The sequence below is a fragment of the Contarinia nasturtii genome, unplaced genomic scaffold (assembly GCF_009176525.2).
Source record: "Contarinia nasturtii isolate CC-2019 unplaced genomic scaffold, AAFC_CNas_1.1 Cnas_scaffold_1037, whole genome shotgun sequence".
In the NCBI taxonomy this organism is placed as follows: Eukaryota; Metazoa; Arthropoda; class Insecta; order Diptera; family Cecidomyiidae; genus Contarinia; species Contarinia nasturtii.
In genome coordinates this window covers 2258668-2274665 of record NW_022198383.1, presented here as the reverse complement: position 1 = coordinate 2274665, position 15998 = coordinate 2258668, and the positions used below count along the sequence as shown (strand labels likewise).

Below are 15998 nucleotides of genomic sequence, written 5' to 3'. Positions count from 1 at the left end.
TCTGAAATTAAACTTTTGATGAGAATATTCTTATATTTAAGTTTTAAAATACTTAAAAATGACCGGATCAAAAAGAATGTCAAATTGCATTTAATTTTATGAAAAGGTCAAGCATTCGATCATTGCATTCCATCATATTCTTTTTAACCATGCAGACAGTATTTTGTTTTATATACTTAATATGTGAAAAATCATTTCTAAAATAATAACGAATGACGACTGTGCGTGGGCTCAAATACAATCGTTTGTACTCGAATTTGTTTATTTTTTTATTTCTTTTTTCAATTAAACATTCGCACAGTACAAATTGCAGATCTATATTGATATAGATATATCTATGGGTTCCAATGGGTTCATTGAGAAAAACATTTGAACGAACAAAGTTAACAAATTTAATGTAATCATTTGATACAACGAAGAATCGATATTTCCAATTTGAATATTTGCAAACGAATTCGTTTATTTTTCGTTCTACTTCAGAGAATATACGACATTTTTGCTGACGCTAAAAGTCTTTTCATGTGTATTTATTAAAAAAATACTGAAACTAGGTTTACTCCAGATCAAAGCATGGCACGAAAATTTCGGTTTAAAATATCAATAAATTCGTGCCGTTGCCAGTGACTTTTCATTTAAAAAAAGAAACCTTTTGTTTGATATCTATTATTCAAGTAAAAAAAATATGATGATTGGAAATATTTTTCAAAATTAAAGACATTGGTGAATAAATATGTGACTAGATTTGGTTTAGTTGAACAATTATTATAGAGAATATAATAGAACCAGATGAATAAGTACCACCCATTGTAGAATTTAAATAGCGAAAATAAAAGACTTCCAAGAATTCAATTTTATATCGATTTTATTTAAGATAGATATGAACCCTTCTCTTTAAATACAATACATTTTTAAAACTGTCATTTTTGGAACATTGTCGATCTATAAAAATTTGACGTCCAATGATTTCGATTCGCCGATTATATACTTCGTCCATGTGGCACGTTGTTCATTATAAAAATTAACAATTTCTCTCAAATTTAGAAGTTCTTCGTGTATTATAGTTTGTATCCTGTATGCTTCAATTGTCATGACAATGGCAATGTCTCAAAATCAACAATAGTTTTCTCTATTGTCTTCACGAGCGGCTTCAAGCCCAAAATTTGATTGGCCACGGCGGTACATTCCTCCATTTGAATTGAAAGTGATTTCTTCAACTCCTGAATTTTAGCAATTTTTGTTGTGAATTGGTTATTATATCCTTCACGGGCTCGATTCAAAATATCCAGGTAGCCTTGAATGTCTGTGACACGTTTTGTATCAAGCTTCCTATCTTGCCATTTTTTGAACAATTCATCGAAGTTCGGAATGTATTTATGTGGTGAAGTTTCTTTAAGTGATTCAATAATTATCTTGAGCTCTGTTGGCAGTATTTTAGTCTGTCCATCATTTAGCGAATCGATTCTATGGAAAAGAACATCGCTCATCTTATCTGGTTTCAGACCCATTTGCATCAAAATGGGTGGTTTCGACTCCAAATTCCAAGGAATTTTCTTCATGAAACGTTCCTTTTTATCACCACGCATAAAGTGCGGCATACGACGATTTAAATCGGGTATAATATAAGGAACATTTCTCGACATTGCTGTCATGAAATCTAATTTTTCATTCAATTGGAATCATTTTTCAGTTGATCGTTTATAAAACTCCTGTAGCAGTTTTTGATATGTCACATTTTGGCAGTTGATCTGTTTGAAAATTATTTAATGTAAAATTTTCATTAAGAGTAACTATTTCATCTTAATTACCTGAGCGAATAGCAAAATCGACCAAAGTGTCAACAATAAAAACGGTTTCATTTTTATCTTAGTTAAGAGACGTTTGTTTGAAACTAACTCAAGTCAATGGATGCAAATACATTTTTATACATTTACAAGTGGATTGCGTATAAATTCACTGCCAACGTGGTGTTTACATTCAAGATAATTCGAATTTTTTGTGCTTCGTAAATTATAAGATGCAATTGAACCAGAATCCAAAAAATACATTCTTGAGTGAGTCTGTTTTAATAGATTCCTTAAATCGTACCATTACTAAGGGCAAAATGAAAAATTCCCAGAGTGGAAAATTATTTTAAGAAAATGGGAATTTTCTCTGTAAAACAAAACTACAATGTATTTTATCCAATGTTAAAAGTAAATGCTACAAATATGAACATTTTTTTCTTTAGTGTTTCAGTTTTATAATCCTTATTAGAAAAGCGTATAATTTATTAATTCAATGATTTTTTAAAACTATATTCAATACAATGTGGCACCAAAAATACTCAATATACCAAATAATTCTTCTCCACCTTTTCCCTGATATCATGCGATCATTTTTACAAAATATTTTCACATAAACACTAATTTTCCAAAAATTACTTAAATGCAACCTTGTCATTTGTGTTGTTCACAAACGAAAACGATGAAAGTAAATGTAAATTCCTATTGAGATGAATAAAACAACAACACCGGCAATGGATATAAATACAACCTCTGTAAATCGAAAAGAAAAAAAATAAGTGAGTGTTTTCAATAAGCTAAAAAAAGAACACATTTCAAAATGATATTATCTCTCATCTTTCAACACGTTTAAATGAATTCGCGTTTTATTTTTTCACATACTTGTTTCGAAATCATCCACTCTACACTGGACCGATTGTCTAAAGAGGCCATCAACACTGCTTGTAAGTGATGCTTCGAATTGCATATTCGAAAGAATGATAGATCCCAAAATGTAGCGCCTATTTACACCGCTCAGTTCATATTCTTGTGTTTTGTTGCAGTTGTATGACCAGCCTTCCGGTGCCCAAAAATCATCGCCAACATACAGATAGTTAGACAATTGATCAGATCCATTTTCGAAAATTGTTGCGTTTATTTCGAATGAAATGGCATTCAACGAGTATAGATTTGTGTTGTCATAAAATTTGAATGTCAAATTTATGGAATTTCTTGTATCCCCAGTCTTTGAATAATTCGGCTCGGTCCATTCAACTGTAATATTTTGATCGGCCACACCATCGCTACAGCTTCCAATAATATTCCACGATGTATTTGATGGAATATTGTAAATTGTATGTGAAACTTTTCCATCTAAAATACAAACAAAATTTGTTTGATAAAACAAAAATACTCAAAGATGCACACTGTCACGTCAGTAAATCACTCAAACAAAACACTTGATGAAAATTGATTTGGATTAATAAAAGTGAATAATAGTTGACCTTCAGTTGGATATGTGATGTTTAATGAAGCGGCCAATCGCACTGATATGCATTTTTGTCGAGTGATTTCATCGGTCCAATCCCATTCGTTCACTTGCGGTTCGTTATCACTTGAAAACACAGTGCCACACAAAAAAACGATAGTAAAAATGCACAAAAACTTCATTTTAGATTCAACTCATTCGATGAATGATAAAAAAGAAAGTTGAACGCTTTGTTTATTATGAGTTTTAAAATTCATTTCTTGCTATTCTTAGAAATACTGAAACTGAACTGAACAGACTGACTTAAAACCGTAGAACTAAAATATCCGGTTAGCTTAGAATCAGCTGTTTGTTGTGCCACAAACTCGTTTCGATTTTGATAAATGCATGACTAAATATTTCAAATACGACACATATTGTTTGAACACGTTTGAAGTTCACAAATTTGGACACGATAAGCATGACTGATAGGCTACGCACAGTACACATACACACTTTTACTCCAAAATCATATCACTTATGTTGTCGTTGTTTTTTCAAATTGCGAAATAGAAAATGAAATAGAGACGAATAAATATCGGGTTGACTTCATTTGATAGTCGAATCGAAACTGAGTCAAAATTTAATATAAAATATATACTTGTAGTAATTTGCGTTTTAAATTGAGTGCTAATACGAACGTTGTTGAGTGGGTAAATAAGTGGCACTGATTAAAGCCAATAATTTTCAGATGACGTCTATATAAATCACGTATTTTTGCAATCTGTATTACATATTTCAGCAATTTTATGGGTCAGACTGCACGATGATCTATAATACTCAAAGTTTTTGATTCGCCGAAATTTCATTCAGCGAAAAAAATTAGAAAATTTTGTTTACGTTTTTATAAATGTGAGGGACCAAAATATCATTCATCTTTATTAAACATGTTTTAGTCATTTCAACTAAACTCTTAGTCATACCAGTAAACACACAAAGCACTTACATTCAAGAAAATACTCTTTTATTTGGATATTGCTTTGTATTTTCAACACACATTTTTGTCTATTCGTTTTTGTTTCCTTCTTCTTTCATGTATCTTCAATACAAATGTGTGTCGAAATTGAAGGCAAATATTGGGTTGAACTTACACAGATGTCCGAATACTTCGATTACGATAACAGTACAACCAAACAAATATTTCAATACCTCATAGTGGATAATGTTATTTCAAATAAGCAGTGCTGGTGGTATTCTGATCAATATTCACAACTTTATTTTTATTTCTGGAGCAATAACGAAGAGGGCTAATTCAAAATTTAGAACGTTTTGAATTGAAAATGTATTGCAAGTTACACAGATACATAGAGATGAAACATTTAATTTTAAGTTTACACGTAATAAAATTTGCGTTGGTACTACAATTCAATAAAATCTTTAAGATTTGTTACACATTTCTATGTTCTGAGGAGAAGACTCACTTTCATTCTCGGACATTCATTTTATTCACTTAAAATTTTATATTTAATATGACAATAGCTTGTTATGTGAATGCTTGTTTCTTAGCATCGAGTGTGACTGTTTTGGCAGCTTCTTCTGCCATTTTCTTTGCATGGTGCATGCCGTCAACTCCCATATCACTCGGACACCACATTACTTGAAATATCAAATCATCTCTCGATCGCAGTACTCTATTGATCTCCATGCTTGTTTGTAAGTCTTTATTTAATCTACCGCTTTGAATGCTGCGAAATGAATTTTCACTCATTTGTGGTAAAGCTCTACCGATGAACGTAGTCATTGAAATATGACTCGTCATAATGCACAGTTTTTTGAACGAATCTTTTGGAATTTGTTCCATTCCCTTTAGAAAACCATAGAGATGTGCATGATTTAATGTTTGTCGGTGCTCGACACCTCCTTGCAAATTCCTATCGAAATAAATTTGATATTGGATAAGTTTTTTTTATCTTCTTCCTTGCAAAGCATAACAGGAGCTTACAATGGATGATCCGAACCAAAATAGACTGAATATCCCGGTTTGGCATCGAGATCACGCGTATTCATATATGCGCCAATATACATGCATACATATCCATCAAATCTCTCCGAAAATTCAAATTCTCCATATTTAACGTTTTTAAAAGATGAGGGTAAATAGTTTTCCACCTTCAGATCTCTTACCAAATCGATGTGTGGATATGGTGGAAGATTTTGTCTTCGTAGGTTTAATCTAAGCCGCTAAAATCAGATGAAAAGTGCGATTGTCAACAATTAAATTACTTTTACATGTACAACAGCCAAAACATACCCCTTTAGATTCATCATTTGATGGACCACTCGAAAATTCACATCTTTGTTTTAGGTTGTCTATATTTGGCAAAAATCTTCCTTTTGTTGACAAGGTAGAGCTAGAAAAAATGTTTGTAAAAAAGTTAGATCAACATGTTTGATACGTATATCCACACCATAACATTGCCATTCAAATCATCTTTTTGCTGAACAATTTTTGGAATTTTAAAGTGCTTACAATTTGTTTATTGTTGAAAATGATCGCCGAAAAATATTCATGATCAATTTTTAAAAATTAAAACAATAAATTCAGAATTTCACAATGTTTTTCCGTATTTTATTAGGTTCTGCAAGCGACTATTAATGTGTATTGTCCATTTGTGAGGTTAAGTTCATTGACGTTCAAATGACAATATTTTGACATATGACCATGATGAAAAACACTAGAAAATTCAAATTTTTCGTTACTTAACGTCGACTTTTTGATTTATTGCAACAAAATCACCTGTTTGTTTAATGAAGAAGTGGTGAGCACTTGTAATTCTGTTTTTCCTTAGTAAGTATTAATACAATTAGTTTTTGGTCACCACAAAGAATAATTGAAATTAACGCTATCCTTTGTGAGAAGATACCAGAAATTGACATGCAAACGACTCTATTTGATGACCAATGAACATTTTCGTAGAACAAATAATTTTTTTTTCATTTTACTGAAGACTTTGAAAAGCTTATAATCACTGTCGAAAAAAAGAATATTTTCAATCATTCAAATTTCGTTTACAAAAAAGACAAGGAACACGCTGAAAGTGAGACTTTTAAACTGATTGTATAGCAGAAACATTTCTCATTTAAAGGATTTTTTTGTGAATAGAAAGACAGTGAGTGATAAAAGATTACTTTTTTGCATTTTTATTCAATATTTCAACTGAAACAGTGTTACATACCAATGTTTACTGATTTTCTTTTTCTTTTGTGAAAGTTCAAAAACTAAATTGAGATCAGTTAGATTGTTATTTAGAAAAAAATGAGATGTCAAGCTCTTGTATTTACAGCGTCATTTAAATGTTTATTTATCCAATCATAATAAGTTGAGACTCTTGCGAATCTCATTATTGCAGTATCTATTGTAAGACATTCACCACGGTTGAGGATTCCAATCAGTTCTTGGGGTTCATTGAGGGTCACCAATCCTGCGCCGGAATCACCCTGAAAAAACGAAAAAGAAATGATTATTTTGTTTATTTAAATTGTTTGCATATTTGAACAACTTACCGCACATGCCGTGCTGCTGCGATCTGGCGATACAGCACAAATCAGCTTATTTAGATTTTTAACCCCCTCAAATGGACAGTCCGTAGCTTCCACCGTCGTCTGTTGTAAGTTATTCGGATCGATTGTCTGGCTTTCATCTAACATGCCCCATCTAATGAATTTTGAAAAAAAAAAAATACAAAAAGAAAAATGCTAATTGCAAAATGTTAAATCAAGATACAGAAGAAACTTACCCTGCCACCCTGAAACGGTCCTTGCTTGAAAACAACGCATGTCGATTTGAAAACGGGAGTTTCTTTACTTTTTTCGGATCACTGAGATCGATTTTTCTTTTCAGCTTCACCATCGCGATATCCTCTATCGTAGGAGAATAATCATCATGTACTATAACCCGGTCGACACAATATCGTTGATATTGTGAAACATTTCTCAAGTCTGTCACACTGACTGATACCGACATATATTCTGTTCGATTTTTAAACTCATCCACACAGTGTGCGGCCGTTAAAATATCTCGCTCTCCAATAATGACGCCGGAGCAAAGACTTTTGGTATTATTAACCGCAGCGTAGGGCACATCTGTACACCCGAATAATCCAAAATAGGAACAGACAGATTCGGAAGTTTCAGCACAGGGCATAGGTAGCTTTTTATAATCAGAATCAAAATCAATAGAAACATGATACGGTATAATTGGTGCAGTTTCCCCTTTCTTTATCCTTCCTTGTCTTTCTGTTAAAAAAAAATATTTATTAATTTTCGATGATATATTTTTTGCATTTATTTTTGAAAATTTCAATTTCGGTGTTTTATGCGACTTTTTGAATTACTGACGGAATTTTACTTGATGACTACGGATGTTTTGACTTATTTGTTTGGTAAAAAAGTTTACGATTTGCTCAAGACCATGTTTGTCTAGTAAGTTTTTAGGTGATCTTGTATTATTATAAATGCCATTCACAATAACATTTAATTTGTTCAAGTTCACAATCTTTTCAAAAAAATGAGCCAATAAACTCACTCGAAGCACTAAAGTTCGGTGCTGGCGATTTATTAATTACCGAATAAATACCGTTGATTACACAGACAAAAACTTCTATTACTATTATTGAATTTTGGTTAACCTCAGCTTCATTATTGAGGACGTGTTAATAATTGCGAATTCACGGTCACTAATTTCGTTTGTAATTCGCGTTTCTGCACAAAACAAAATACCAGGATTTTTCTTGATAGCACAATATTTGAATTTGATTTAATTTTGATCATTTTTCACTTTCGCTGATTTGTTCGATGACAACTCACGCACCATCATTTCTTCAGGCCATATATCCGGATCATAAACACTCAATGAAACAATTTTTGATAGAACTTACCAGAATTGGAATGATGAACTGCAATTACAACAAAAAAGAATAACCAGCGTGCACACATTTTAATCGAATGTCGTGAAAGCTAACAAACAAATGACATATGAATCACTAAATGGCTCGCATTTATATGAGTTCAATTTGACTAAAATTGTTTTTTATTTTTACCTTGCCATTGAAATTGAAAATTGATGTTTGCGGAATATTGGGGAATAAAAAAATATTAAATAAAATTTGATGACAATATGAAAATTATTATACAAGAAAATACACGATTGAGTTCGAAGTACGTGCATAACGATAGTTTTGTTATTAGTTTCTCATCTGAGTAAACTTTATTTGTTTATCATTGAGCTTTGTTAATGTGACATAATTTACCATTTTTTCGGTATTCTTACTCCAATAAACTGGAATGCGCAATGAGCTACAACGTGAAACACATTAAGGTAAAATTGCATAGGTATGCGTAGGTTGCTTATAATTTATAATTTAAAGTTATAAAAAACAGGAAAATATATTTTTCTCAAATGTAAGCATTGTATTTTTTTGTATTTTTTTATATTTTTCTGGGTTGTTATGTAGATTTTTTTGATACATAATCTACATTTTGTAAATGTACATTACTACCATGTAAATTAAAACTTTATTAAATTACAACATTTTGGCAAAGAAATATCTTAAAACCACCAGAAAATGTATCAATATACCAAAAATTGAAATGAACTCTTATTATCATTTTTATTGAGAATGTATCTTTTGGACATTTAAATTAACAAATCTTTTCGATAGTTTCGATGTGTTTTCATCTTGCATTTCATTCATTCACTTCTATACATTACATTTTAAGAAAACCGTGTAGATTTTCTAGCCCAGGTATTTCTATTAATTCCAAAGCACAAACATACAATGATATTAACCTGAAAACTCGTGTTAAAATAACATAAACATTTTCAAATAGTGCATATGAAAAGAATATGATAATTGGCACACATTTAAAAAAAAGTCCATAAGATTTGGCACAAAACATAATTTTTTTAACACTACATACAAACTCCATATGCGAAATTGAGACGTTATGAAAATCTATTGTTCAATACCTAGTGAGTTATTTCTGGACCATGATAAGTACCAGCAAATAAAATTTCTTTCATTTTTTTGTCATAGATTAAGAACAAGAATGGATGGTCACAATTAAAAGGAGAAGACCGAGACCACTGAGAATAGACTTTTGTGGCAGCTGCAGCTGTTGTTCCCCATTCATCAACTTCAATTTTTGCCTTGTGTCTAATATCACTTGCTTGCTTTAGAGATTTGGAGAAACCGCTTAAATTGGCATTTTCATCGAATAACTCTTTAACCCCCATACGTTTCATTATCTATCGAAATCAAATCAAAATATTTGGAACTATATAAGTTGACTATATACATTATACACCGTATAACATACCGGTATTAAATTTGATGTTTTTTCAATTGAAAACTTCGGAAATGAAAGATCAACCTTAGATCTAATCATTCTGTTCGATGTATTGTCTAGAATTTCTGGCGTTAATTTTTCTAATAATTTTTCAATAGCTTGGTCAGGGTGTGGTAAAAAGACAAACATTGAAATCGATCCACTTTCACCTTTATATGGTATTTTCAGGACGTCGGCTTCCAAATAGAAATTGCTTGCTGATTCGAAAAAAGTAAAAGCCAATCATTAATTATTATTATTACCATATGTACAAAATTTACCAAATTCGTAATAAACATCCTCTTTTATCATCATATCAACATACACAGGGTCGGGTTCACTGTAACTATAGAATAATTTTTTTGTCGTCTTTTTTTTATCGAAAATATTTTCCTAAACATGAATGCAATCAAAAATGTTGATTCAAAATATAAATTCAAATTTTTACAAATTCAAAAACAATAAACAAACCCATATTCCTTTAAAATATGCTGCATTGACAACAGCTAACTGTGTTTGTGATGTTATTTCGTTGGAGTTTGTGAAGTTTTTGATGTTGTTCTTTGTAACTTCTTCAACGAATCGGTTAATATGTGCAATACATTGGTCTGGTTCATCAGCAAAATTGAGTAGTTCAATGCTATCGTTCAACATCTTCGTCGTCCGGTGACTGCAATCAACAGTTTATTATCATTTATGTTTCAATATAAATTGAATACTACCTTACTCTATTGGGATACTGCTCGAGAAGAATAATTTATCAGCTGATTGAAATTCAATTGTGTCATCTTGAAATCGATTGGCGTTTACATTTTTCTCCAAATTGTATAAATTTTCCATATCCGATTTCCGTTCAACCCAATTCAAGCCTAATGCATTTTTGAGTTCTTTCTCTGTTTCACCAGCAGCACCAAAGTAAACTAAAAAAAGTGCAAGATACACACTGTGTGGCGAATAAAAAATACTTTTATTTGGCTCGGCATTTTGTAAATGATTCAATAATGAAATCGAAAACTGTAGCTTTGCATATTGTGGATCATTTGGTTGTATTTGTGATACATAGTAATTTCCTGTTTTCGGTACATTACGCACCACAACCGTTCTGGCATTGAAATGTAAAAGTAACAAAATCGATATTATTGAAACCAATGCCACCAATGTCACTACTAAAATCACTGATTTTTTCATATTTGCAAGGATTTCAATGTCTCTTGTCCTCTGTTGTGATACAACTGAAAAGAATAAATCCACTCAGTACCTATTTGGGCTGTGAGTTTTTCTCAAATGTTGATTGAGAATAATAAAGGCTCACGTCGATAACGACCCCTTTTTTTGTGTCTCGTAGCTAAACCAAAAGAGATAGATGTGAAACGTTTTATGTGCTTTCTCTTTCACTCATGTCTTGTATATTCTGTATTTGATACTTCTATCATCTGCTGGCAATTGAAGTCTTTCTACAGAGAATTTTATTTTCTTGAAAAATTTTGAACAATGCGATTAAAGGTGCAATGAAGTTTACGAAACAAAATGCGACTTTGATATTTTTGGTGTTTTCTTCCAGTTCCCCTCTTTGTCTTAATACACAAGATAGACTTACATGTACGTTGTATTCTCTATGCCATATTCTTTTGTTCAAAAAAAATCAAACCCTTTCGGTAATATAGTTTTTGTTTGTTGGACTCGATAGATAATAAGAACAATTTTGGTAGTTTTTTAGGTAATGCTATAGGTATGTGTGTATGTGACTACAAGAATTTGAAACAATGTGCTCAATTGAATTCTTTGTGCTTCTTCGTTGTATGTTAGTAGAACCATTGTAACATTGAGTTGTGCAGATTATAGTCCCAGATCAAACCTCATCTTAAACAATCGTCATTTTAAAATATATTGGCGTCATTTATCAACGGTTTTATTCTGGAAATTCAACAAAATATATATGAAAAAATGCAAAATGGCTCAATATTCGATGAATCCCATCCAATCTAAAAATGGGAAAGCCCGTCATTCCAGAGATTGAATTGAAACCATTAATCTCAACCAATCAGAAAATAAGAAAAGCATCACAACTTGTCAACTCCACCAGAAAAAAAGGGAATGAAACGCAATAAGATACGCAGCTGTTTAAGATTTTTTTAGCAATTTAAAATTATATTTGTCGGGAGCTCTCTTAAAATTTAGAATTCAAGTATTTAACAGAGAAAGTTCAGGGAATTTGAAATCGTATAGTGTAATTTAATACTTTATTCAATAAATAGTATTATTTCTAAGCTATTCCATAGTCTTAGAACTCTTGCTAAATCGTTTTGTTTTAATATTATTATTATTTTTGTCACTAAAAATCTAGTTTGAAAAGTTTGAGGAGAAATTGAATCGATTGAAAAGTGTGAGTTGAATGTTTAAATTGTGCATCGGAAATCATTCAAGCAACTAATTTCATATTTAATCAAAAAAAAAGAGGAAGAAAGAACAAAAAAACAGTCAATATCAAAGTGCTAAGAACCACTAATCAATCTACAATTCGTTAAATACAATATATAAAAACATTGATTTCCGTACAAAGAACACAAAAAGTCCATATGAAAATCTATTCGTTTTTGTTTTATTTCTACCTAAACAAATCGTTTATCTCGTGAAAATAGAGAAGAAAGGCCCATATTGTTAAATGTTTCTATCGAATTTCGTTACGATTACGTCCCATCATGTTTTCGTTTTTAAATCTGTGTGTTATACGGTATACCAATCACAAGTGAATCTCTACTACTGAATGTTTAGTTTTATTTTGTCGATTTGCACACAAAACAACCACCAATTTCTCCCTGAAAACTCACATTTTGATGCTACATGCTCTACAATGGTCGATTATACAAGTTTTTTCTTTTCTGCGGTTAAATTTCTTTTTGTTTTCTTTGACTAACGATTCAAAATCTATTTATTGCTCAAATTATATGCGATTTCGTACTGCTACAGTATTCTTTTTTTTTTTGTTTGAATAAATACATTTTTTTTATTTTTCTTTGGGTTCATTTGCTTTAAATGTCAATGTCAACTATTTTTGTGTTTTTGTTTCAAGAAATATTGTTTTGTTCAACATTGATTTTCACAACAAATAAGCATCAATAAACAATTTGGAAAAAAAAGAGGTATCGTTCAAAATTGTCGAATGGAAAAATTGATAGCGTCCACGTTTTTCGAAAGAAAATGTTCAACTACATATACGTATAACATGCACATTGATTCAAATATAAACAATCAATTATGCGCGAGTATTTCGTTAATGGATAGTTTTCATTCATCAAGTTGATGTTGGCAGTATTTTTTTTTGTTTGTCTTCATTTAGTTATACATAGCCAATACAAATAAATAATAAAATTATCATTTAAAATAAAGATTAATAAATATTTGCGAAACCGTTTGCTACCACAAAAAAAAATGTGTGTGTGTTTGTGTGTTTCTCTCAATTGAATGCTTAGATTTCCGGGTGTGTGTATGTGTGTCTTTTTGTTTTTATTAAATTCTTATTTTGAAAAAATATTTCGGAAATGATCCTTTTGATTAAAAAGTAAAATACCATTTGGTAATATATATATTTATATATATTGTAACGAACAACAAGCAAATGAAAATGTAGGCAAACATGAATTGATTTCAAGTGCTGTGTGTCAAATGATTTAGATTTTATTATTGTGGCCATTTTCGATGTTTCCGTAAATGTCTCGGCCATTGGTGGCCGAACCAAAGTTATAAAGCGTCTGCAATGGAACGTGAAGCAATTCAACCAATTCGGTAAAGTTTTTCTCTGCAACAAAAACAATGAAAAAAAGAGAACGCATTATTTATTGGTTATTTAAATGGATTTGTTGAATTGCTAACCATTTTCGGGTGTGATGACACCGTGCCTAATCAAAAAATCAATAACAACCGGGCAGCTTGTTGTTTTGAATTCGGGCGAGAATAATTTTTCTAGGCATTCGTTGGCCGGCAGAAGTTGGAATGCTTGCACCTCACCATCGGCATTCGTTGGTATAAAGTCGACCGGTAATTCTAAATCGAATACAAATTCAGTGTTTGGAAAAATGCCGCGATTGCTTTCGAATAGGAATGAAACACATCCGGCTGATACAATATTTTTGACTAAATCGCTTGGAATGGATGCCTCTTCGGCTGCTTCTTTAACGGCCGTCTCTTCAATGCCATAGCCAACAGATAAACCACCGCCAACCATATTGTCCCATTTTCCTGGCCATGTTTGTTTGGTATCCGATCGTTGTTGCAACCAAATACACAAGCCTAATGTTGGATGCCGTACATAGCCATTTATGTCAACACCATAATTGCGAATACCAAACAAACATGTGGCCGATCGATCCATTTTCAATAGCGCCTTATGACCAGCCTTTACATCATAAAACTGTCAAAACACAAACGAAAACGAATCGGTTACAAATGGTCAAAATAAAATCGGATAAAAGTAGTCGATTTTTCGTATATACCTCGTCTCGCCAACCTTTGAGTGCTACAAAGACGTCATCTTGTCGAAATTGCCGTAATACCCGATCAACATGCTCCGTTCGTTCGTTGTAATCACGAAACGCTGGATTCAATTCAACCATTTTCGACTTTTCATTGTCTTTAATCACAAATACTTCTGGATATTTAAACAATTCTTTCATAACATCGGGTCTAATAACACCAACTTGAAGCCCATCCACGACAAATGGACGACACTCGCCATTGTATAGACCTGAAAATAAATCGAAGAAAGGGAAGTGAAAAAAAGAATAATATTTTGTATTATGGAATTTGAGTTTTTTATTATTTTATTATTGTTGAATTTGTTTTCATCAGTGTTTCACACTGTCAGCGCGATCGATTACGATTTGGCATTTTTGCGTATAGTTTCCATTCAATTGATTATTGTATATGTGTGTTTGTGTGCCTTTTTTGTACTTAGTTTGGCTTCTAGAACAGCAACGAATGCGTCATTAAAGTGAATCATACAACATAAAACCCAAAGAGGAGCTAAAATTCTAGGCCATGCCGCAGTTAAGCTTATTTATGCCAAATTGTGCCCCGAACCTATTTCAATAGAAATTGATGTATGACATATAATGTCACATTTTTCTACGTAGAGACACGGCGAGAACCAAAAAAAAACAACAACAACAACAACAACACCACCACCAAACACACGGGCACACAATGAAAAACAGCGTTGTGCGCTGTAAATGTCATTTTTCACACATTGTTGTTGTACGAAATGTTTACGTTATCAAAACGTAAAGCAATTACTAAACTACCGAAACATGATTTATAAGTAAAGACACAACACTGAGTGCAGAGACAAAAACAAATTGGGAATTGCTTATATAAAAAAAAGCAGCCACTTCGAAATTTTTATGAAATTCGCTGAACGTAAAGCATTGACAATTTTCAATTGGTTGTCTGATTCTCATACACACACTATATATTATTCACTGCCAATAATTGTTTTTGTTGTTGAATGAAATTGATGTGTAAAACATTAAAAGTTCAGCAATAGTTTTGATATTTTTCTTTTTTCGTTTTCTCGCGATGGATTTCAATACAGTATAAATCGACGGAATGTATGATTTGTTCAAATTGAGCACAAAATAGCTCTTTCCATGCACAACGATACAATTATTCAGATGGAAATATGACACTAGTTTTAATACACATTTTTTTTTCTGTATCAATGCAAATACAAATTCGCTCGAAATTTGCGAATGTAAAATTCAATAAAAAATGAAATGTTTCACACAAATGATTTACCTGATAAATAGAAACAATTGAATTTCCGTGCTAAATTTAATAGTCTTGACATTTTATTTTTATCACTATCTGCCGCCATATTGATTATGTTACGATTTTGACCGTACTATCGCTACTGCTGAGTTTTTGACTGTCGCTTTTGTATTGTACCAATGCGTTGTGTCGCAATTCAACCTCAACATATATATACACATCTGTATTACGCTATATCTGCGTCGCTCATATGTACGACGGACGTAGAACGAACGAGAAACAGCAAACACCATACATGACACGGTATGAAATGACGGCGTGTGCGCATATTACATATCGAGTTTATTTGTGCGGTTTGTTTATTATGTCTGTTGTGTATTTTGAACCAATGAAAACGAACACGGCCACGAAATATTGGCGAAAATAATAAAACATACACACATATGGATAAAGACAAAATACATTTATGAATTTTTTTTTTTTTGCAGAAATACATCTGGAAATAAGAGTTAAATGTGTGTTTATGTGTGTAATGCATGGTGGTGATATATTCAATGCACCATATGCGATATCCAGTGGCGACAACTATACAGACAAATCGGCATCGTTTACAAAGATTA

At 31.8% G+C, this 15998-nt stretch overlaps 5 protein-coding genes across 6 annotated transcripts; all 5 read right to left on the bottom strand.

The window, feature by feature from the left end:
• Positions 1 to 844: 844 nt before the first annotated feature.
• Positions 845 to 2067, bottom strand: LOC116344160. Its single transcript, XM_031772587.1, has 2 exons — positions 1806 to 2067; positions 845 to 1745 (listed from the first exon to the last, which is right to left on the bottom strand). Exon 2 carries the CDS (start codon positions 1647 to 1649, stop codon positions 1086 to 1088), a length of 564 nt encoding a protein of 187 aa, XP_031628447.1. The 5' UTR covers positions 1650 to 1745; positions 1806 to 2067; the 3' UTR covers positions 845 to 1085.
• A 216-nt stretch (positions 2068 to 2283) lies between these two features.
• On the bottom strand, positions 2284 to 5906 carry LOC116343864. 2 transcript variants are annotated; one of them, XM_031772145.1, is made up of 6 exons: positions 5759 to 5906; positions 5540 to 5639; positions 5231 to 5469; positions 3266 to 5159; positions 2664 to 3134; positions 2284 to 2534 (listed from the first exon to the last, which is right to left on the bottom strand). In XM_031772145.1, exons 4-6 carry the CDS (start codon positions 3429 to 3431, stop codon positions 2449 to 2451), a joined length of 723 nt encoding a protein of 240 aa, XP_031628005.1. In that variant the 5' UTR covers positions 3432 to 5159; positions 5231 to 5469; positions 5540 to 5639; positions 5759 to 5906; the 3' UTR covers positions 2284 to 2448. The 2 variants fall into 2 exon arrangements, with proteins under 2 accessions (XP_031628005.1, XP_031628004.1); XM_031772144.1 differs by lacking the exons at positions 2284 to 2534; positions 2664 to 3134 and having other exon boundaries at positions 4482 to 5159.
• A 497-nt stretch (positions 5907 to 6403) lies between these two features.
• LOC116344254 (trypsin Tyr p 3.0101-like) lies at positions 6404 to 8267 on the bottom strand. Its single transcript, XM_031772721.1, has 4 exons — positions 8166 to 8267; positions 7026 to 7524; positions 6793 to 6943; positions 6404 to 6726 (listed from the first exon to the last, which is right to left on the bottom strand). The coding sequence occupies exons 1-4, from the start codon at positions 8221 to 8223 to the stop codon at positions 6553 to 6555; spliced, it is 882 nt and encodes a 293-aa protein (XP_031628581.1). The 5' UTR covers positions 8224 to 8267; the 3' UTR covers positions 6404 to 6552.
• Positions 8268 to 9148: 881 nt separating this feature from the next.
• LOC116344276 (serine protease inhibitor 88Ea-like) lies at positions 9149 to 10833 on the bottom strand. Its single transcript, XM_031772746.1, has 5 exons — positions 10343 to 10833; positions 10087 to 10285; positions 9897 to 10008; positions 9607 to 9833; positions 9149 to 9535 (listed from the first exon to the last, which is right to left on the bottom strand). Exons 1-5 carry the CDS (start codon positions 10801 to 10803, stop codon positions 9257 to 9259), a joined length of 1278 nt encoding a protein of 425 aa, XP_031628606.1. The 5' UTR covers positions 10804 to 10833; the 3' UTR covers positions 9149 to 9256.
• Positions 10834 to 11817: 984 nt separating this feature from the next.
• LOC116344325 (uncharacterized protein YJR142W) lies at positions 11818 to 15536 on the bottom strand. The gene is made up of 4 exons (XM_031772807.1): positions 15406 to 15536; positions 14106 to 14356; positions 13486 to 14023; positions 11818 to 13411 (listed from the first exon to the last, which is right to left on the bottom strand). The coding sequence occupies exons 1-4, from the start codon at positions 15482 to 15484 to the stop codon at positions 13284 to 13286; spliced, it is 996 nt and encodes a 331-aa protein (XP_031628667.1). The 5' UTR covers positions 15485 to 15536; the 3' UTR covers positions 11818 to 13283.
• Between the last annotated feature and the right edge of the window lie 462 nt (positions 15537 to 15998).